The 22,437-nt window shown below is 45.5% G+C and overlaps 1 protein-coding gene and 1 non-coding gene across 2 annotated transcripts; one reads left to right on the top strand and one right to left on the bottom strand.

Annotated features, from left to right (window-relative positions):
• Nucleotides 1–5,723: 5,723 nt before the first annotated feature.
• On the top strand, nucleotides 5,724–5,913 carry LOC135881999 (U2 spliceosomal RNA). The gene has a single exon (XR_010561557.1). It is a non-coding gene; the product is annotated as a U2 spliceosomal RNA (small nuclear RNA).
• Nucleotides 5,914–9,288: 3,375 nt separating this feature from the next.
• Nucleotides 9,289–21,422, bottom strand: PROK2 (prokineticin 2). Its single transcript, XM_065408581.1, has 3 exons — nucleotides 21,360–21,422; nucleotides 15,519–15,644; nucleotides 9,289–9,414 (listed from the first exon to the last, which is right to left on the bottom strand). Exons 1-3 carry the CDS (start codon nucleotides 21,420–21,422, stop codon nucleotides 9,289–9,291), a joined length of 315 nt encoding a protein of 104 aa, XP_065264653.1.
• Between the last annotated feature and the right edge of the window lie 1,015 nt (nucleotides 21,423–22,437).

Raw genomic sequence — 22,437 nt, 5'->3', positions numbered from 1 at the left:
CTGCTCAGCACGGTGGGTGCATGTTGGGTGCTGGACGCTTTGGGCTCCAACAGTGGCTGCTGAGTGTAACACTGACAGGACAGAACACCACACCCAGGAGGTGTGTGGGCTACGTGAGCACGTCAAAATCTGCCCTCCCCCCACCCCACGTCAGGGAGCCTGTCTCCCTGTGTGTTTGGCAAAGCACCTAGCCCACTTTGGATGCTGTATAAATTAATAAGCTTTGATACTTCAGAGTCATTTTGTATTGATCAGACAGTTGCATAGCCACAGCGAAGGAGGATTTACATTTGAGGGTGGAGAAGCTGAATAGCATGACCGGCGTTTTCTTAGGTACCTCTGAATGTGCTATAATAGGGTTTAAAATTAATGAATTATGGTGAGAAGCGGACACCAAGACTCACAACTCCCTAGAAAGTTAACAGATTGAGTGACAAAGGCCCAGAGCCCCAAAAGTATTTAGGTGCCTAACTCCCACTGAAATCAATGTGAGTTAGGCACCTACATATCTTTAACGATCTGGGCAAACGTCCATAGGCCAAACTCATCTCACAGCTCCGTGGCTGTGAAGGACACACAGCCATGGAAATGGTGCATTTCCACTATGCAGGGAGGTAGATGGGCAGGAGCAAACCTGCAGCATGGAGACCAGCTACATAGGGCTGTTTGCATGACAGTTCACAGGAGGTCAGTGGGAGGCTGGCAAAGAATCAGCTACTGCACCAATTCACTGGTTCTGCCCCCCATGGCAGGTGCATACTGGGGCTTCAAATGGCTCCCACACTCGTTAGGCTCAACTGCAATTGCTTCAGAGCCAGAGATGGAGAATTCCTTTCCCCTGGCCATCGTGCAGAGCTAGCCAGTGCACAACCCACAACTCAGGATGGGCCCTGGTCTCTGTCACCCCATACCCACAGTGGCTCCCAGGATAGGTGCACATATTCACTGCAGAAGCAGCACTACAATGCACCTGCATTCTAGTGGGCAACAGCCCTCTGCGTAGTTCACACCCCTCCCCCCCACTTATTCCTAGCTCTGTAGCTATCATGATCCTAACAAATTCCTGCAGCTAGGAAGATTCCATGCATGGGCTTGTGAACAGACGCCATTGCAGAAACAGGATGGACGACATAAATATGGGCTCATACCTTTCTGATACTGCGCTGGGAAATCTCTCTGCACTCCTGTTGCTGAAGCCTGTGGAGTGGGTTCCTTGTGGTCCTAATGCTCCCCTGTCTTACACCTGTGCAGATTGAGTGCAAAGTGGATGTAAAACTCTACCCAATCAGAATTCTCTACTCATGTACCCAGTGGGAGTGTTTCACACCCACTTTCCCTAGATGTAGATGGCTAAAGCAGGTGCAAGAGAGTAGAGATGCAAACTCACTGGGCCAGATCCTTGTTCCCTATCCCCTCAACAGGCTTTCCTCTGCGCCAGCAGCACACTACCTGGGGAATTACATTAGCATATAGCCAATCTCTCCTGGTTAGCATAGCATGTGTGTGTCAGAGGCATAACTGATGGAAAGGGGGAATAGCTGGAGAGCTGCTGTGGTCTGCTGATCTGCTTGTGCCACAATGACTCTTTTGCGGGGGAGCATTGCACCTGGGTTCAACTTAGAGAAGCCACGAGGTTGCTCTGAATTGTTCCAGGGGTCACACTGGCTGCAGGATCAGGAGAGCTGCACCCAGATATCACTTGATTGGGACATTCAAAGGGACCAAAAGGGAGTTAGGTGCCCAACTCCTCCTGACTTTCAATGGGCACCTAGCTCATTTAGGCCCCTTTGAAGATCCCAGCCTTTCCCCTGCTGGGCCAGGTGCAGCACCAGTGCATCTGAGGACCTGGAACACGTAGAGGTGGGGGAAGGCAGCATAGGGCTGAGACAGCTTCCCCTTTGCTCTCCTTGTGCTGGGATCAGATTTGCTGGCAAGTCCCTGTGTGCAGCACGTGCCAGAATTTGGCTGAGGAGATGAGGTGGACGTGACAGGACTAGGATAATACAGGTGGGAAAAGTTGAAGGTTGTTGCTTGAATAAGGTCCATATGGCAGCTGTAATGGCAACTGAGAGGGGAAGTGGAAACTGCAGCAGTTATAAGTTACATATATAAATAGATGCTGTAGAGAACTGGGATGTCAGTAACTAGAATATATAAAGCTCAGAACAATATGCAAGCTAAGAGGTGAGGGTTGTGACCCACTATATGTGCCTGGTCAGGGAAGTAAGAGAGTGAAAGGTGCCCCCTTATATCCTACTCCCTGACATGAGCTATATCACAGCACATGAGGGAGAGGAGGGTGGTTCCACATTCTACTCCCCTTCCCCTGATGTACCAGCTCAGTGGCAGGGGAACTAATCTGCACAAGGCATGGGGCTGGCTCACATTGCTCCCTTCTGGAGCAAGGCAACAGGGGGTGGGGGGGAAGCAGGGAACAGACTGTGACCCTCTAAGCCATGATCTGGTTTACTCCTGGAGCTGTGCAAGAGGCCATAGATTTGCCAGTAGGTTTTGTCCAAAGAGAGAGGAATTGACATTCTAGCCCCACTGTTTTTTTTAATCACAGAGAGAGACATGGAATGGGAACACTATTCACAGCTGGATCCTGACAAAGTAGTAAGTAAATTTCCCTAAGGGTAAATTCAGCAGAAGTCCTTCAAATCCTACCTAGCCGTTATAGAGCACGTTCCAGCAGTAGGTCTCATAATGCCACAACGGAGGGTAGTAGCATCACCCCCATTTTACAGATGGGTAAACTGAGGTACAGAGATTAAACAATTTGCATACACTCACCTAGCAGGTCAGTGACAGAACTGGGAATAGAACCCAGGTCTCCAGAAGCCCAGTCAAGTGGGCTGTCCACCACAGACCATCCCCTCCTGCTTAGATAAAGGCAATCAAATCCAGGTCTTGTATACGCTATGATTCCACTGCCTTGGCATTCACCTCTTAACTTGCCCAAGAAGGCCCTTCTAAGCCCATCACTGATATTACAATATCTGCATCTGAAGAAGTGAGGTTCTTACCCACGAAAGCTTATGCTCCCAATACTTCTGTTAGTCTTAAAGGTGCCACAGGACCCTCTGTTGCTGATATTACAATGAAAGTCAAACCATAAGACAGTAGGATCTGGTCCTTTTCAAGCTTTCAGTTAAGCTACAAAAGCCAACCACTAGAGTGCAAAATAAATAGACCACATGTTTTTTTCCAAAAGTCAAGATTAGTTACCATTGACAAAGCAGGTTTGGGGTTTTTCCTCCTTCCCCTGTTAATGAACATATCCAAATCATAAACAAAGGCACAGTAACACACAAAGACATACTGTCAGAAGAACTAATTATCTATCACAGGGGAAGATGGGGGCCTTCCTTGCAGACCCAGCCCTGAGAAGCAGATAGTCCTGGCCTAGAATTTTTACCCAACGTTATGTCAAGACAAATAGTGTAGCATAAAAGTCTGAAGCAACGCCTTAATGGCAGGGCTAGCTACCCACTATCCCATTGCCCCTGCTGGCTAAATTTTGATATGGCCCTCAGGTAAAAAAACCAGCTAGGGAATGCATGACCGTGAACATTCTGAAATACTTCTTTTGGACCTAGCTAACCTGTTATTGCTGGTGTCAGATGAAGCAAAATTGAAGTGTGTCATGGTTTTCAGGTGAGGGGGTGTTCCACTGCAGAGAGAACTTTTCAGCTGTAGTTGATGCATGAAATATTCACTGGGATAGGTAAAGGATGTTGACTAAGGCAGAGTTTAGGAAAGAATTTGAGTGGAATAAGCCATATCTTTATCTACAACAGTCATGTTAAGTGCTTATTCCTGCCAAACCAACCTTCATTTAACATGTGTGAATTAACAAGGCTCAAGTGGCTAAAATCAGGGTTATGGTAATAACACAAAGTGAATATTCCATGGCATGGGAACATAGGAATTACTATACCCCACTGGTGATTCATTTAGTCTAGTTTCCTGTGGCTGACAATGAGCAGAACAAGATGCATCACAGAAAGGTGCAAGAAACTCTGTTATGGATAATTATGGAATTAGACACATCTTCCCAACCCCCCCATAATTAGTAAGTGATTGGCTCTGAAACGTGAGAGTTTAGAGCCCCTATACATTGCTACAACCTTATCTAATATAATTATGGATGGTCTCATTACCCGGCTAAATCTCTAATCCCATTAAAAGTTAATTGGCATGAGTTAACTACAGAGGTTGTTCTGCTTCTGTGTGATAAAATCGACTAGGATTTCTATCTGATGGACAGATCTCTAGTAATCTTTGCGCAGAATTGTCCACTTGCTCACACTGATACATAATGGGAGTATTGGCTTCAGGTGAGTTACTCCTTATTTATGTGACTGTGCGATGAGATGCAGGCCCTGTGTCCTCTTGTATGTTGTCACAGCTCTGCGCACAGTATCACTGCTCAGTAAGAAATAATAGTCCAAGACTGCCTGGATATGTGCATAGACTACAGTATATTTTTGGGGTGCCATGGACCTATTCTCTTCTCATGAGCGTAAACTAGGGGTAACTCCACTGAGGTGACAGCATGCTATTGAAGTCAATGGAGTTACACCTGTGTAAAACTAGCATAAGGGAATGGAGACGCAGGCCCCAGATTTCTGAAGCCTACTGTCATCTGCAGCCTTGGGCTCGGTTCCTTGACCTTATGTGTATTGCCAATAGCTTTACTGAGTTCAGTGGAGCTACTCTGACATCAGCAGGACTTGGCCCCTGGTTTCAAAGGCTGACTAGCCTAGAGTTAGCCTTTACACTGGCAGAATCAGGCCCACAAAGAGAAAAACAAAAACTAATCCATCTATTGGATTTGAACGCTTATGCCCTTAAGGCTGTTGGACTCTCACCAAATTATTCAAACCTGAAAGATTTACAAAGATCCCTCCTACAACAGCAGAGCAAATTAAGACCCTCAGAGACTTCAGGTTTGATTCTCCTCTGTGTTGTATAGTCATTTACACCTGCGCCACATGGATGCAAAATGGTTATAGAACAGCCCTGTTCCAATTGGGTAGCATCTTAACAAGTGCAAAGTAGGTGTAAGGTGGCTATACAAAATGCAAGACAATGAAGGATAAGGTCCTTCATTGTTTTATATGCCAGTGAGGTCTGACTTGGGAATAATAGTTGATGGCATCAACTATGACATCCTTAGCCAAGGCCATGGGTGCGCCCCTTCTGAATTCTCCCTTCTGCTGTCATGCTTTTGGGGGATACAACTGTGGGAAGACAGACTTTTACTTGAGCTACGCTTGGGACATTGCACTTCCTAGAGTGGAGCTTTGATTTTCTGAATGAGCATGTTATGGCAATTATTTAATTAGGAGAGTCCTTGCTCTTGGATCATCCCTTTACAACTGGGAGTAGCCGATTCTTTTGGAAGTATGAGTAAGGGATTTTATCGTGGTGGAACATGGTAAGGGACTCTTCCACCTTCTGGCTGCACCCAGTAATCCACAGATCTGTTTCTTGGCTTTGTGGTAAAGAAAGTGTAAGCACTTGCTGATGTATCAAATGTTGCCATCATTCCGTGCTTTGCTGGCTCTACACCTAGTTCCTCCCAACTGGCATAGATTTGAATATGCTGATTATGCACTATATGTAGCCTATGACTTTAAAAACAAACTGTGTATTTGTGGATAATCTAAGCACTCTACCCAGATGTACAGACACTCTTTTCTCAACCTATGTATTATATAATTTTAACATTAGCTTAATAATAAAAATTTTAAATCTGTTGTTATCAGTTTAATATCTGATATGTCCTTTATTTGAGGACTGTATATTAAATTGATTTTTGAAACAGGGGGCTGGAATAAGAGCTTGCTCTGACCACAGCATGCATTGACCTGGTATTGCAGTGCCTCTGGGAACGATGCATCTCTTTTTGGGGAGAATATTCTGGTTAGAGAAGCAGAAAGAGTTTCACTGTGAAGATGCTGATTTTGTATGGTTTCTTTAAAGCGGGAAAGTAAATACTTTCCTGGTGGACTGTTTTTTCTCTAAATAGACAACCTATTCTAAATTCTCAATTACTGAGGGACAATCTTCACTCATTGATATATTTTGCTTTCCGCCACCAACTCTCTGTATAACTTTTTTCATGACTAATGTACCTGAATGCATGGATGCTAAACATCTAAACTGTATTCTTAAATTCATTCACCTAAATTTGGGTTATTGCTGATTATGCACTATATGTATCTTATGACTTTAAAAACAAACTTTGTATTTGTGGATAATCTAAGCACTATACCCAGATGTACAGACACACTTTTCTCAATCTATGTATTATATAATTTTTTAACATTAGCTTAAAAATTTTTTTTAAATCTGTTCTTATAAAAAAAAAAAAGTATAAATGTCTCCTTAACACTTTGTACCAGGGTCAGTAAGAAGTGATTGCCAGTCAGCAAAGGGTATACTAAGTACCATTAACCAATTTTTAAAGGTAGTTTTACCTCTTACACTCATGGTTTATGTGAAATGCTGCCTATGTCTACGTTCTGTCATTTGATTAGCTCCATAGCTACCAAACCAATTATTTGTTTCCCATGTTTATTGTAGGCTGATGCTTCTGGATCTCCTCCTTAAATCTGGAAAATCACTCACCTCCGAAGTTGTAGCATAGCATCATTTAGGTGCATCACATTAAATCAGGTATCAACTGTACATTAAAATATGAAAGCTGAGTAAAAAATCATTTATCGAAGAGCAACAAAACAGTGGTGTGTTTTCAATGCACAGGTCCTCGAGCACATGCCCTTGCTAAATAACATACACATTACAGGAGGACTGAATTGAAGGCAGAAGTCCTGTCTTGACTCGCATTAGGAGATAGAATGGTCTCTGAAGTGCTACAGCAAGACTGATGAGGAAATAAATAGGATGGCTGTACTTCCGGGGCGACTAACAAATTGCAGACACCTTGATGGTCTGAAGTGATGCGTGGTGGTCACACAACCAGAACCACCATAATCTACTCCAACACAGACAGGGACAGTTTCTCTGGTCTACTAAGGCCATTTTACGCAAATGAGGCAGGTGGGGCATTCTGTTTTGCAGGGGTGGAAATCCTGTACCAGCTGCCCCAACCCCACTGTAAGGGGAACAGGAGGGCGGCATGAAGTAGAGCTCTCAGCTACACCCACTATTCCATTCGGAGCTTCCAAAGGGGGATGACAACTAACTTGTACTGGTGTCAGACAGCTTTCAATCGGGGAGATGCAACCTGCTGTGAGGGGCTCCCCCTTCTCCATTCCATCCAAGCTCCACACAGAAGAAATGGAGGAGCATCAAGACCACAATGTTCCTCTCCTGGGGGTCCATGACAGTGCATGGAAAGGTATTTGTTGAAGATAGGGCCGGCTCTAGGATTTTTGCCGCCCAAAGCAAAAACAATTTTGGCCAGCCGCCCCCCCCCCCCCCGTTTTTTAATTACCCCACCCCCAGCCCCGCCTCAACTCCGCCCCTTCCCCAAATCCCCAGCCCTGCCTCCTCCCCCCAGGCTCTCAAGACTGGGAGGGAGGGGGAGCAGCGGCGCGCGAAACGGCTGTTTTGCGCGCCGCGGCCGCTCGGGATCTCCCCCTCCCTCCCAGGTTTGAGAGCCTGGGAGGGAGGGGGAGACCCCGAGCGGCCGCGGCGCGCGAAACAGCCGATTCGCGCGCCGCTGCTCCCCCTCCCTCCCAGGCTTGAGAGCCTGGGAGGGAGGGCGAGTAGCGGCGCGCGAGCGGCAGCGGAGGTGAGCTAGGGCAGCCGGGGCACATTTTTAGGGGCGGCATTCTGGCGCCAGCCATGCCGCCCCTAAAAATGTGCCGCCCCAAGCACCAGCTTGTTTTGCTGGTGCCTAGAGCCGGCCCTGGTTGAAGAGGCCAAGGTATTTCCCATCCCCTCTAACTTTAACACACTTTGCTTTAATACACCAGAACACAACTTGTCTCAGAACAGCAGAGCAGCAGAAAAGGAACTGATTGTTGGAAGATGAATGGCTCCCTTTTTCTCCTTCTGGGTCTGTATACACAACTGGTGGCAGACAAGTGTGAGAAACTCACACAAACTATAGGAATTCTTACCATAGGCATTGACAAGTTGCATGGTGTTTCATAAAAATCACACTCTACATATATCTGACAAGCTTAAGAAGACCGTTGGGGGCACGTACCTAGCAAATGCCTTGATGTTAGCGCCAAGAAAATTCCCCGTTATTCAGGTCACATCAGCTAAGAATCTGCTGGAAACTTGCGTTAGGGAGCTCTTAGTGTATGAGCCATGGAGTTTCCTTAGAAATATATAAAAGTGTGTACTCTTTTATGGACCTACTTTTAGGGAACTTTGCTAATTTTGGTCTGTGATATATGTAATAGCAGTTTACATGGAATAAAAATTGAAGACCAAAGTGACAAAAATAATGCTATAATATTAAAATAAATCAAATGATATACTGCCATTATTCTGATACAGAATTTTTACACAGCAATATTAATACATGTACATGATAAGAAGTCAGGCGGCCCATTAAAATAGATTTTAGGGTTTCTTTTTAAATATAAACTACATTTTAATACATCGTTTCAGATGAGCAGCACGTTTTACGCCAGATTAAGTAACAAGTCGTTCTTCTCTTTGAACACTAAAACAACATATAGAATTCTTTGAACACTTTTTACACTTAGATGCTTTGGTTTAATGTGACAGTTTTAAAAAATGTAAAAGCTACACCTATTGGTTAAACTGTTAATGTAGTGATGCACCTAACCTACAAATACTATAATAATTACAATAAAGGTACCAAATTTAATCTAAATACACTTATTTTGGCAGTCATCTTATGCTTTGCGCTATACTTCTGTACAACACCCCCCCCCCCCATACACACACATCACATTTTTAATCAACTTATTCAAGTATAAAAATATTGGCCAAGAGTTACCAAGCAACGAGTGATTTGGGAAGCTTCCATTTCTGGGCCCTGTCGTTGGGACATTTTAAAGGGGCATGATTTCCAGAAAGTGCTATGAAATTGCCAATCGCTCCCTTTTAAGATATCTCAGTTTGGGCATCCAAAAATGGAAGCATCTGACATCAGTAGTCCCTTTTGAAAGTCTTGGCCATAACACCACAGTATCTCAATGTTTGTTTTCAACGTTTACGAGGCAAGAACGTACGTTAAAGAATTTCCTCTGGCAAATAACTTGTTCATCACAATAACAAGGAAAAATGTAAATACATGAAGTGCCTGTTTATGGTTAAGAACTGTTCCTGCTAAAAAAAGACATCTTCGTTTCTGAACTCTGGTAAACATTTGAATCTGCTAGGAGATATCCGTAGGCAAGCCAAGTTAGGCAGACATGGGCAGGTGTGATGCATTCTTCTCCCAAGAAACGGGACCTGGAAGCAAGTATTGAAAAGGTCAGAAGTGACGAGAGGAAGCAGCGTCAGCAGCAGGTAGCAATAGTACCCATTGGTATGCGGAGATGGAGGCAGTGACACGATGTCATCTTTTCCTCCAATTTTATAAATAGATCTATTGTAAAAATGCATTAACCTTAGTCATCAGGTCCCTGTTTTTCCATCTGTACTTCACACTGGTATCTGCATGCAGTGATCTAGATGGACTCCTGCCTTCATGACTCTTTGCTCTGTACTGCCATTACAAAGCAGCCACAAAGCAGCATAACTGGCCCTAGGAAGATCACTCAACTGGAGAAGGATTACCTGGTGGCATACAGCTCACATAATGGCTTCTATGTGTCACCCCTGCTTCTGCCCCCACTATTCCCTGTGTCCAGCAATTCCTGGCTTCTGTAATGGCTTGTTGGCCTTAACAGTGCTCTAAATTATGTCCAGAGAACAGACAGATCAGGATTGGAGGAGTTCAACGGAAAACTTAAAAGCCACCTTTGTGCACAATTTCAAGTTGTGCTGTGCTTTTCTTGGTGTGTATATCTATATTAAACTGACAAAAACCCAGCATTAAAAAAAAAAAAATGTTGCTTGTGCCATCTTAACTCACTTCCCTTGTGCATATGCATTATGATACAGTGTTTGGTTACATGATAACATACTCTTTTTCCACAGGATCCCTGCCTTATTCAGATCTAGCACGTATCTACTCAGCATGTGTGAAATACCATTTTGCTAAGGCTTGCAATTTGGCCAAATTTGGGCATATTTTCATGGGGACAGCAAAAGGTACATCCCTGAGACAAAGGCCCTGCTCATAAACCTGGGGCAGTGGCGGCTCCAGGCACCAGCGCTCCAAGCACGTGCCTGGGGCGGCAAGCCGCGGGGGGCGCCCTGCCGGTCCCTGCGAGGGTGACAGTCAGGCAGCATGCCTGCGGGAGGATTCGGCGGCGGGTATGCCGAATCCGCGGGACGGGGACCTCCCGCAGGCACGCCGCTGAAGGCAACCTGCCTGCCGTGCTTGGGGCGGCAAAAAAGCTAGAGCCGCCCCTGGTCTGGGGACACTCAGCTTTCCAAGATCACTAGATTTTTATTTTTATTTTTTTAAACAAAACACATTTCCCCCCAGACTTATTCTTGGAAACAGCTGAAACATTTTGGCTGAAACCTTCCAAAAAGCTCAGCCTGAGGCAGACACCTGGCATGGGAAATTTCAGCCCAAGTAGTTAAAGTTTGACAAAGCTACAAGCAATTGAAAACAGGGTCTTACAAAGGGAAGTGTCAGGCAATGTTAATCCTAGGCAGTGCTACTAGCCAGGCCTAGAATACAGATCTGTAGCTTTAGAACATAGGAACATCTTTTCCTTCCAGTTCTATTATTTCACAAAATTAAATGAAAGTAATTTGACTCTTTTCTGCCATAAAGCTCAAATATGTCCGTTGCATAAATTACAATCTAATATTTCTATTCTAGGAGTGCTCAGAGAGCTGTACAGATACATATGAAGACATTGGGGGAGGAGTCTCCTCTTACTTACACCAGTTTTATCTTATCCTAACTTATTTATATCAGTGGGAAAGGAGATTCAGACCCAGCGCCTGTGACCCAAAGAACCTGCAGCCTAAGAAATCCTGCTATGTGTCTCTTATGTGTTACAGAAAAAGGCTTGTCTTGGAATTGTTCTCTGCTATGACCTAGAGGTGTGTGTGAAAAAGAATGGGATTAATTTAAATGCAGAGTGAGTGAAACTCTCCAAAAGGATGATACAAACGTATTCCTCGGTCTAAAAACTGAGCAACTCTCAAAACAGGTACTTACCACGTGATACTCTCATACTATCCAGAACCTAACCGTGGGCCCAATTCCACAAGTGCAATCTCCAGTGAAGTCAAAGGGAGTTTCATTTCCACATAGGACAGATTCAAACCCAAGGAAACCACCACTTGTATCCTCGCATGCTTGTCACTAAAACGGCACATTGCACTTGGCAGTGGCCAATAAGGACAGAGGCAAGGGGAATGTGGCCAAGTAGCTAAAAAAATTATTAAAAAGTTGAAAAAATACATACAAAGCAGCTTAAAGGCACCTGTCTTGGCAGCAGTCAGTGACTGCAAGGAGGGCAATGTTCACCCTGAACTCTAGTGGTCTCCCCCAGTTTGACACTGAAGCCCAAGCAATTTAAATGTCCTGAGGGGACCACACAATTTCAAGGCCTAACCGAGCAATGTCTGCCAAGGAACTCACAGTGTGGGGAAATCCCCAGCTGGCAAAGGACCAGCATACATGGCTCCCATGCTTTCCCCGATGCCGACTGAGGAGAGAGGGAGGGTGAGTGGAGTGCAGTTCTCTCAGACTATGCCCAGTTGGCATATGGTCCCTGGGGAGCTTTTGCCAGTCAGCACAAGTTAGAGCAGGCCCTGTTCTAACCAGAGCTGGGGCAGAGCATCAGGGAGCCGTAATTGTCACCTGCTTCCCTTTCCCCCCCTTTATTAGGCTGCCTTGTGTCAGGGGCTGGAGCCACCCTTTGCTAGGCACTTCCCTAGGCTAGGCAGAGCCAGTTTTTCCCCACAGCTCAGTAAGGAAGCAGGCAATGGATCAGCAACTCTCTCCTCCTTCCACCTGCAGCATAGCAGGCAGCCAGCGGGGGAACTGCTTACCAGCTGCAGTCGGGAAGGAAGAGCAGCTGCTCAGAGCACAACTGGCTCACACCAGAGCTGCTGCTGACGCTGTAGGAGGAGTGGGATGCCTCCTCCAAGCCATGGAGCTGATTCAAACACTTCAATTTAGGAAAAATTACAAGGGGCAGCTCAGGGAGCACGTTTTCCATCCACAATCACGACATTTTCCACCTCATACAATTGACCTTAAGGGCCACAATTTAGTGTTCAGGGCCACAGATTGCACGGCATTGCCCTAGATAGACAGTGACTGATGCACTACAAACAGAGAGAGATCGACAGGACACAGGGTGTACATATCTGGGTTGATCCTTAGTGAAACAACGGTTGCTGTACAATAGGTATAGAAATAATAGTTTACTCATTTTATACATGGAAAAGTATGTTGGGGTGTGTGGGGAGATTAGTGTTTAATTTGGGAGGAAGGACCGATTAGGGCAATAGCCTAGTACAGGGGTCGGCAAACCTTTCAGAAGTGGTGTGCCGAGTCTTCATTTATTCACTCTGATTTAAGGTTTCACGTGCCGGTAATACATTTTAACGTTTTTAGACGGTCTCTTTCTGTAAGTCTATAATATAGAACTAAACTATTGTTGTATGTAAAGTAAATAAGGTGTTTAAAATGTTTAAGAAGCTTCATTTAAAATTAAATTAAAATGCAGAGCCCCCCGGACCGGTGGCCAGGACCCGAGCAGTGTGACTGCCACCGAAAATCAGCTCGTGTGCCGCCTTTAGCACGCGTGCCATAGGTTGCCTACCCCTGGCCTAGTATTTAGGAGACCTGGGTTGTAGTTCCTGCTCTACCACAGACTACCTGTGTGATCTTGGGCAAATCAGTCTCTCTGTTCCCCATCTGTAACATGGGGGTAACACCACTGCCCTACCTCCCAGGGGTGTTGTGAGGATAAATATGATAAAGATTGTGAGGTGCTCAGACACTAAGCAAATGGGGGATGGACTTTAGATAGAAACTAAGGGCGGGTCTGCAGGGCCGCCCAGAGGATTCAAGGGGCCTGGGGTCTTCGGCGGCAGGGGGCCCCCGCCGCCGAAGTCCCGACACTTCAGCGGCGGGTCGCGGGGCGGAAGGACCCCCCGCCGTGGGTCTTCAGGGCACTTCGGTGGTGGGTCCCGGAGTGGAAGGACCCCCCGCCGCTGAACTGCTGCCGAAGACCCGGAGCGAAAGAAGCTCCGGGGGCCCGGGCCCCGTGAGAGTTTTCCAGGGCCCCCGGAGCGAGTGAAGGACCCCGCTCCAGGGGCCCCAAAAAACTCTCGTGGGGGCCCCTGTGGGGCCCGGGGCCTGGGGCAAATTGCCCCACTTGCCCCCCCCCGGGCGGCCCTGCGAGTCTGTACTAAAAAGTTACATCAACCCAGCTACATCACTCAGGGGTGTGAAAAATCCACATCCCTGAGTGATGTAGTTAATCCCCCGTGTAGACAGCACTAGGACAATAGAAGAATTCTTCCATCAATGACATTACCACCTCTTTGGAGGTGGATGCACTACAGCCATGGGAGAACCCCTTCCGTCGCTGTAGTGAGCGTCTACACTGAAGCGTGGACGTAGCCTAAGGAGCAGTTTTCTGCAGTAAGTGAAATGCTTTTAGTGGTCTCAGAACAGTTGCTCACAGTCAGGAGTCCACCACACAAACTCAGCACGTGTTATTTAACACAGGTGAGAGTTTCCGCCCAAGTGAGCGCAAGGCTAATCTTTCATGAAGACTAAATTGCCTCGCAATGTAGGTTAGTCTTTGCAGAGCGCATTTAAATTCAATGGCAAAACAGTGTGGGAAAGTATAAACTGAAGGTGTGTGGTTTTTACCTGACCTGCAGACAAATGAAATGTTTCAATATTCAACAGTACTGGGCTCTCAATCCTCACACACAAAATATTTAAAGGAGAGGAAAGAAACCTTGAGGAACACCTCCTCCACTTTATCTTTGAAAATATTTAATTTCACAGAGTACAGTAAGTCAGCTTTGCTTTCTATCTGTCAAGTACAGTAGCCTGGTCAAGAGCATAAGTTTAAAATTAACCTTGTAAAAGTTGTAAACTTCAGTGACTAACTATAAACCAGATCTGGATATTCCTCTTTATTAACTGTACCACTGTGTACACTCAGCTAAAGGATATAGTGGACATTATAAATTATTGTAATAATAATAATAAACTCATCGAACAACTAGGTCCTGATTCTCATTTACAGTGAAGATTATGTACATCCCTCTGTTAATGTAAAGGGGTCTTAAAATGGGAGAAAATGACATTACTTAGTGCAATCTGGTTCCTAATACCCTTAAATCTTCCAGTAAGGTATCTTTTTAGCTAGACTGAGACCTGTATTTCCTTTCAGAAAATGAATTGCAGACACAAAGTTGTGCCTACAATCAGCTAGTCAGAGATACAACTAATTTGTACTGCACTCACAGATCTGAAATTAAGATCTTCCACACATGGCTACTCTTAGGTCACATTTTCTTTGGCATGACCTTCAAGACCACCAAGTTTTAAAATGATGGTCTCAAACCAAACTTTCAAAATGAATATATGGTTCTGATTTCATTCTATGTCAATTTCTCTCCCACCAACTTCAACAAAAGGACTAAACCCTAACAAAGTTTAGCTCAATGTATATAGTTGTAAGTAGTATTTTGGGTTACGTGGATGCTGTTGACTATGCTTGGAAAAGACTTGGATCGTGCTATTAGATTTGCAAGTAAGATTAAGCATTGTGACAAGATATTCCAATGTGGCTTGTACTGTATAAAAATATCGGTCAAAGCTAGATGTTCAGTCATATGTTTTCGAGCATCAGTTTAGTAAAGGTAGCCTTAAATGAGAGTTCTCAAATGCAGTTTTTACTTTTTTGGAAACCAATATAGTTTTAAATGGCTTTTTGTGGCATCAATGGATCTTTAAGAGTAAGAGCACAACTGGCATTGATGGGGAATATCAGGGAATGCGCTCCAATGAATATACCAGGTGCCTACTGATGTTGTTATTATTTGTGTGACTACTGTAGTTCTTACTCACTAGAGTAGTTCCACTGAAGCTACTGGCACTTACTTGTATTATCAAGGACTACTTGCATGAGGAAGTGCATCAAGAGTTGGGCCCTGGAACTGTGAAATATTGTTTCTATCAAATAATGCAAAAGCAAAACGTACAGTACTTTTGACCTTGGGTTTTCTTCAGAATAATTTTGACAGTAATATATTTCTTTACGTATGTTCCTTCAATGCTGCTTCCATAAAGGAGCAAACTGCTGGGTATTGTAACTGACACTACAGATCCCTGCGTTTTTACCATGTATAATTTTTTTATGCAATTTGACTTACAACAAAATATATTCACATTTATTTCTGCCTTGTCAGTTTCAGTATCATAAGAACTGCCATTAGTACATACTAACTTTATTACTCAAAGGATGACATTCTTCTCCCAAGTCGCCCATTGGCGTGCACATTCGGAGGCTGCGAATCCAGAGACTAACAGCGCAGCACATGCCACCCCCACACTGTAGATCCCTGTCGCAAGCCTGAAGTTTAATAAACAGATAAATAGTATTAGGCAAACAAAAGCACTCCAAAAATAGCACAGTCCACTGCTTTTTGCTACACTTTTATGTGGGAACCTGACAATACATTGAAAAGATTGCAAGCTACAATGGCTCATTTAACATTTATAACAACAGAATCTAGACCTGTATGTTTAAACAAGCCATGACTACGTAGGGGGTCTGGATCAGGGCTGAAGGATCAACTCTGCCACCAGCTACCCCCATGTATATGTGAGGGGTAAAACTGGAATTAGTCTACAACCCCCATTCAGGAAAGCTTCCCAAAATGCTGTGCTGAATAGTGATGGACTTAAGTGTATGCTGATGTTCTTTCTAATTCATGGCCTGAGGTATTTGACTAAGTGTAAACGGAGTAAAGTGTGCCAAATAGATAAGTGGCCCTGTCTTGAAGAGAAGCTAATGCTGAGAAATTCATAAATGAATTTAAAGATTTTTGAATCACTTTTCCTTCTAAATTCTAATGCTAGTATTTTATGGTTGAGTGCCTTTGCAAATGTAAGACTGTATTATACTTTTATCACAAAAGTCCTCTTGGAACTAGATAAAATAAAAGCTTAATCAGGGATGTTATGATTATTATCTAGACCATATTCTGCATCTAAATTAAAAGGGGTTTTTAGTATCTAAGAGAGTAGCTTGGCATAAACAGTCCACACCCAGATAGGTGTTGATGTGAGCTGTAGAAGGAGGGGCTGTCCATTGTAAATTTCAACCATTGGTTTAAGGCATACTTGTATAAACACAAAATGAACTAGGAATTGCTTTGTACATTTTGAAAACCAAAAATTTAAGAGCAAGTGAAACGCTGGGGTTCAGAAGTGAATTACTATACATGTTTATTCCTGTTAAAATACATTTAAAAAAAAAACCCAAAAAGGTTATAAGGATTTTAATTATACCATTATAGGGCCAAATCCCATTCTACTTGCTCAAGTGAGGAGTATCACTGAAGTAATGGGCCTCATCACATAACTAAGGTAAACTGAATCTGACCTCTTTCCCCCCCCCTCCTCCATTCCCCCCCCCCCCAGTATCTGACAGCAGGACTGACAGGCAAAAAAGGGTTCTGATCAATTGTCTCAAACAGGCAAACTGAGAACAGGATGCATAAGGAATCTTAATTGATCTGAGGGAGACATTACCGTCTATTGAAACAAACTCTCATTTTAGAAAAAAGTGCTTAAGTATCTTATACTGGGATTTACATGATAAATGCCATTCTATGTACTCCCCCAGGTAAATATTATGCCATTTCAAACAGCAGAACTCGCATCAAAATACATATTTACTGAACAGATAGTAACTTAGAAAAAGCTCTTGGGGCTAGGGACGAGCAATGAAATAGCATATGTAACCAAAATGTGTAGCACTCACATTAAAATATATATTTAATAAGTTCAGCAGCTGTTACAAACCAGCCTAAAGACATACTTACCCAAAAGACTAGTCCAACTCTAAAACTGCTGTTAGAACCTCTCAGGTAGATAATGTCTGTTTTCTAACCTTCCATAAACAACAAAATAAATCTACTGGTCAAATTCTGCACTAGTGACACTGGGATAAAGCCACAATAACGCCACTGATTCAAAATAAGTTCTTTTGGCTTTACAGCAGAGTTTAGCAGTGGTGCAACCACATGCAAAAAGTTTGAGGACAGAGTAGTCTGAGAACACATTGGGTTTACAACCCCACTGAGGTGCACATAAACAAGACAATTTAAAAAAGGGGAGGGGCTTCCTCTTCGTTCTCCTGTTGTACTGTCTCTGGAATTTGGTCCTTGTTTTTTGTATACAAAATTAAATGATTAAGTCTGTCATTTGAGGCAGCGGGGGTGTAGAGTGGGGTGGGGGGGAGGCGGGGAGGTGGGGGAGAGGGAAGGTGCTAACACTACCACTGCACAGAATCAAGTTTTAACTAGCTTGGCATGTCTGGGTGCTTATCAGACCCATCTTGTGCTGGTGCATTTTGAATTAATCAAACACATGCAAGTTTACAGCGTTCATTGCCCTGGTCTTGTGAACGTTGTACAGCTGGCAGTGCTTTCCCAGAAGGCAGGGAAACTCATGCTGTGGTGATCTAAAATCTGCTTCTGAACATGAACAACAGGCTGTACATTTGACTACCATGCTACTCTTTATGGGTCATAGTCTGGCACCCATGCTCACCCTGAGTAGTACCTTACTCCCCAAGGAGTCCCATTCATTTCAGTGGGACTACTGGCAGAGTGAGGTGCTACTCAGTGTCAGTAAGGGTGTCAGAACGTAGCCCTGAAACACCACTGAATACATTCTAAATAATAATGACACTTAAGACATTGTGTTAGTCAATATTCCTTTTCAACCTGATCTTCAGCTATTTACTCTCGAACCCATTGAAGGTTTTCCCTCTAATAATTCAATTACATTGTCCCAAATCCTAAAAAGGGATGGCCCCGCCATTCACTTTTTAGCTCCCCACTTTCTCTTATCTCCAACCTTTAACTGATACCAATATTCCCCATATTTGGGGCATAACGCTGTGGTTACTTAATGACATTCCTACTCCTCAGTCCACGTTCAACTAAATTCTTGTGGAAAACCCTGGTAACTTTCTGTACGCTTTATTTGTGATTTAGTGTCTGAACCAAAGTCCATTTAAGTTAAAGGAAAGACCCTCCCTGACTTCAATAGGCTTTGGATCAAGCCCTTAAATCAGACATGCCAAACCCGTGAAAAAAAACAACAACACAGAAATTGGGCTTGTTTTTGGCTTAATTAGCGTGAGTTGCTTGTTGGCTAGTTTTTGGCTTGTAGCTTCTTTTTTTTTTTTTGATCAGCTCCCGGCAAGCAGGGGCAAGGGGGAGAAGAGAGTCAGGGGTGCACAGCGGGCCCACCACAGTCCCAGACGGCACGCCAGGGGGATCTAGTCACATAGAAAGTTGGGGTTCTTAGGGATTGCCTTGTTTTGAAATGGGATTAGCTTGAGTATGTCTTATTGTGAAAGTCGGGGTGCTTATTTACTGCAGGAAAGTTGGCACTTGTGCCTTAAATCTGCACAAGGAGTAGTATTCACAATGCTCATGCATGCTGAGTGAACACTAAAAAGAAAAACTAACAAAGCATTCACCCAGTGTATGAGTATTTCACATAACCAAAAGTACAGGGTAAAGGGATGAGTAAAAACGCACTTTGGTTTCAAGCAAATAGCATTTTATAATTCTAATACACTTTTCTGTTCTAATCCATTTAGTCCCTGCCTACTATTCTGTTCTTCACTATTAGCTTTTTTACTGGGGTTTTTAATGTTTTAAAGGTGTAGCTAAGACTTTATTGGCAAATATTTAGACTGGACCTACAGTGTATCCGGAAATATTCTTAATGTAAAGAGATTTTCAAATTCTCAAATATTTCAAAACTTCTTCACAGTTTCTCATGTGCAAGTAAACAAGTTCTGAACCAGTCTTCCTGTTGATTAGACCAGAACCTTGGAAAACAATGAAATATCTGTTGCCATGAATACAATTTCTAAATGGTTACATTATGTACTGAAAATAGACTTTAAGATGTCCAAAGAATGTAAATGCTTAACTATTAACCTAAAGCAAACATTGAAAAAGATTATTTTAAAGTAAAAACTGTTCTAACAATTTTTATTTAAACAATATTAGAAAAATTGTATTTTTCACCCCAAAAGTATATTCTAATAAAAAATAGCAATGAACAATTCGCTATCAACTCATGGTCAGTTCAGGAAAGAAAAAAAAAAAGAGCGAGAGAGACAGCAAAGCATTGTGTTTTCGGAACCTTTTAAAGCAGGTGCATTTCAACGGATGAAACCAATAGAATGATCTCAAAATGAATTTAAAGGACATTAAGCCTGTACAAACATTAGACATTTTTAACATCAATATTTAAACTGGGCAATCGGAGACAAGTTATAGGGGTGAAATGAATGGACAGTAGAGTTTTTAAAACTCTAAATACATTAACACACAATAAACCCTCTCTTAAATAACCATTCAAGGGATGAATAATATTGGCTTCTTAACAGAGATAGTCTTCTAATAATGCTAATTCTCTTAAGTATGATTGAGGATAGGTTTGGGAGATTGGTCCTGCTTTGAGCAGGGGGTTGGACTAGATGACTTCCTGAGGTCCCTTCCAACCCCGATATTCTATGATTCTATGAGATCTTTTAGGGACAATAGGATGTTAAATGATCAAGTTTCACTGCATATTAAATGTTTAAACTGGAAAGTACTGTGGCTAATTCTTTCAAGGGACATGCAGTCTACAAATCTCAGATATAACTTCAAGGGGAAAACTGACAGCTGTCAATCCATCTGCTGGAAATAAGCTAAAGAGCTGAAAGGAGGTGGATTTCCTTGTGAGAAAGTGAAATCTTGTGGTAAGTTATGCAAGAAGAAAAGCAAAATCAAATGGGGGCATTAACTGTTACTGGGAATCAGCTCCGGCCCCTGCTTTTCATTTTAAGTAGTTACCAATAAAACGTCAGTTGCAACTAGTGCGAAATGTCCCACCCAGGGCCAATCCGTCTGGGCTAAAACTAGCACCTCCATCCTGCAGATCTTCAGAGATCTGCGTGAGGCAAGACCGCAGGGTGGGACCCTGGGCCTGGAAACAGCTTGGGGGTGAAGCTCAAACCAAGGGCAGGGATGTTCACCATTCAGAAAAGTCATTTCATCTCCTTTAGCAAAGCGCTTCCTGCCCTACAATAACTCCCCACCTGGTGCAGACCAGGCGCGGGCACCTTTGCACTGAGAAAGGCCGGTGAGTGTGCAATAACACCCGGCCAGGTGGGGGCAGAAAGGAACTTCACGGGGAACAGAATAAGGGCTCTGCTTGCTCCCGATACAGCAGCTGCTGGCAGAATGCAGTGTGGGCAGGTTTGGCACCCACACGGTGTAACTGGAGAGACCCCATTACCTCATAGCCCCCCAGCACATGGGACTATTCACCCCCAGAGAAACCCCCCAACACCAGGGACCACTGATCCTCAACCATCCCCAGAGACCCCCCAGGACATGGGACTGTTCCCCGCCCCCATAGAAACCCCCAATCATCCCCGCAGGGATCCTCAGTACCTAGGACCACTAACATCCACAGAGACACCCCCAGCACTTGGGACTGTTCATCCCATAGGAACCCCAAACCACCCTGCAGAGACCTCCAGTACCTGGGACCACTGGCACCCCCCCCAAAACCCCACTAGGACCACTCACCCCCAGGACACCCCCAGCACCTGGGACCATGAACCTCTCACCCCCCAGACACTCCCAGCACCTGGGACCACTCACCCCCATAGAAACCCCTCAAACACCAGGGACCACTGATCCCCAACCATCTCCAGAGACCCTCAGGACCTGGGACCGTTCCCCCCCATAGGAACCCCAAACCACCCTTCAGAGACCTCCAGTACCTGGGACCACTGGAACCCCCCCAGAGACCCCCAGCACCTGGGACCATGAACCTCCCACCCCCCAGAGACCTCCAGCACCTGGGACCACTCACCCCCTTGCCCCCCGTCCCAGGAGCCGGCTCAGCCCTGCCCCGCTCCCAGCTGAGCGCGCCTCCCCGGGAGCGCCGGGCGGCGGAGGGTCGCTCCCCCGCGGGGCCGCCAGAGCCGGGCGCTGGGCGGGCTCCCGTGTCCCCCCGGACGCCCCGCGGCTCTCACCCCGGTGATGACCGCGGCGTCCCCCGCGGAGAGCAGCAGCAGTAGGAGGGGGGCGCAGCGCATGGTGCCCGGTGCCTGGCCGCGCTGGGGCTGCGCCGGGAGCGGGGTCCGCCCCGAGGGCAGCGGCGGCGGCAGCTGAAGGAGCAGAGCCGGGAGCTCGGGCCGCTCCCGCCGTTATAAAGCTCGGGGCTGCCATTCAAAGGCAGCGTGAGTCACCCACCCGCCCCGGCAGCGCCGCCGGGAGAGCCGGAGAGGGGGAGAGCCGGAGAGACGGGGGGGCACTCCCACAGGGGGAGCGACACACCCACCCACTCACCCACTGGGGGCAGGGGGAGCGACATAGCCACCCACCCACTCACAGGGGGTAGGGGGAGCGACACACCCTCCCACTCACCCACTGGGGGCAGGGGGAGAGACATAGTCACCCACCCACTCACAGGGGGTAGGGGGAGCAATACACCCTCCCACTCACCCACTGGGGGTGGGGGGAGCGACATACCCACCCACTCACAGGAGGTAGGGGGAGCGATCCACCCACTCACTGGGGGTAGGGGCAGTGACACACCCACCCACAGGGGGTGGGAATGGAGAGAAGCACGCACACCCACCCACCCCCGGGGGAAGGGGGAGTGACACACCCACCCACTCGCTCACTGGGGGCAGAGGGAGCGACACATCCACCCACCCACAGGGGAAGGGAGAGCAACATACCCACCACTGGGGCAGAGGGAGCAACACACCCACCCACTCACAGGGGCAGGGGGAGCGACACACCCACCCACTCACTGGGGGCAGGGGGAGTGACGCACTCACTGGGGGCCCGGGGAGCAGTGCACTGGTACAGAGAGGGTCATGAAGTGGCACGCACAAACACACGAAACCGACACACAGGTTGATGCAGAGTCACACAGGTGCTGATAAGAGAATTGTGTAGGGGGGGACAGGACAATGCACACAGAGTGACACGGCACAGAAAGGGAGGAATGAAGGCCAACACATTGGGCTACATGTACAGTGACGAGAGGCACCCACAAGGGGACAGATGCAAACACGGGGACGCAAACACATGAGTACAAGA

Source organism: Emys orbicularis, chromosome 7 (assembly GCF_028017835.1).
Source record: "Emys orbicularis isolate rEmyOrb1 chromosome 7, rEmyOrb1.hap1, whole genome shotgun sequence".
NCBI lineage: Eukaryota > Metazoa > Chordata > Testudines > Emydidae > Emys > Emys orbicularis.
Note: the sequence above shows the minus strand (reverse complement) of the source record. Positions and strands in the feature narration are given on the sequence as shown.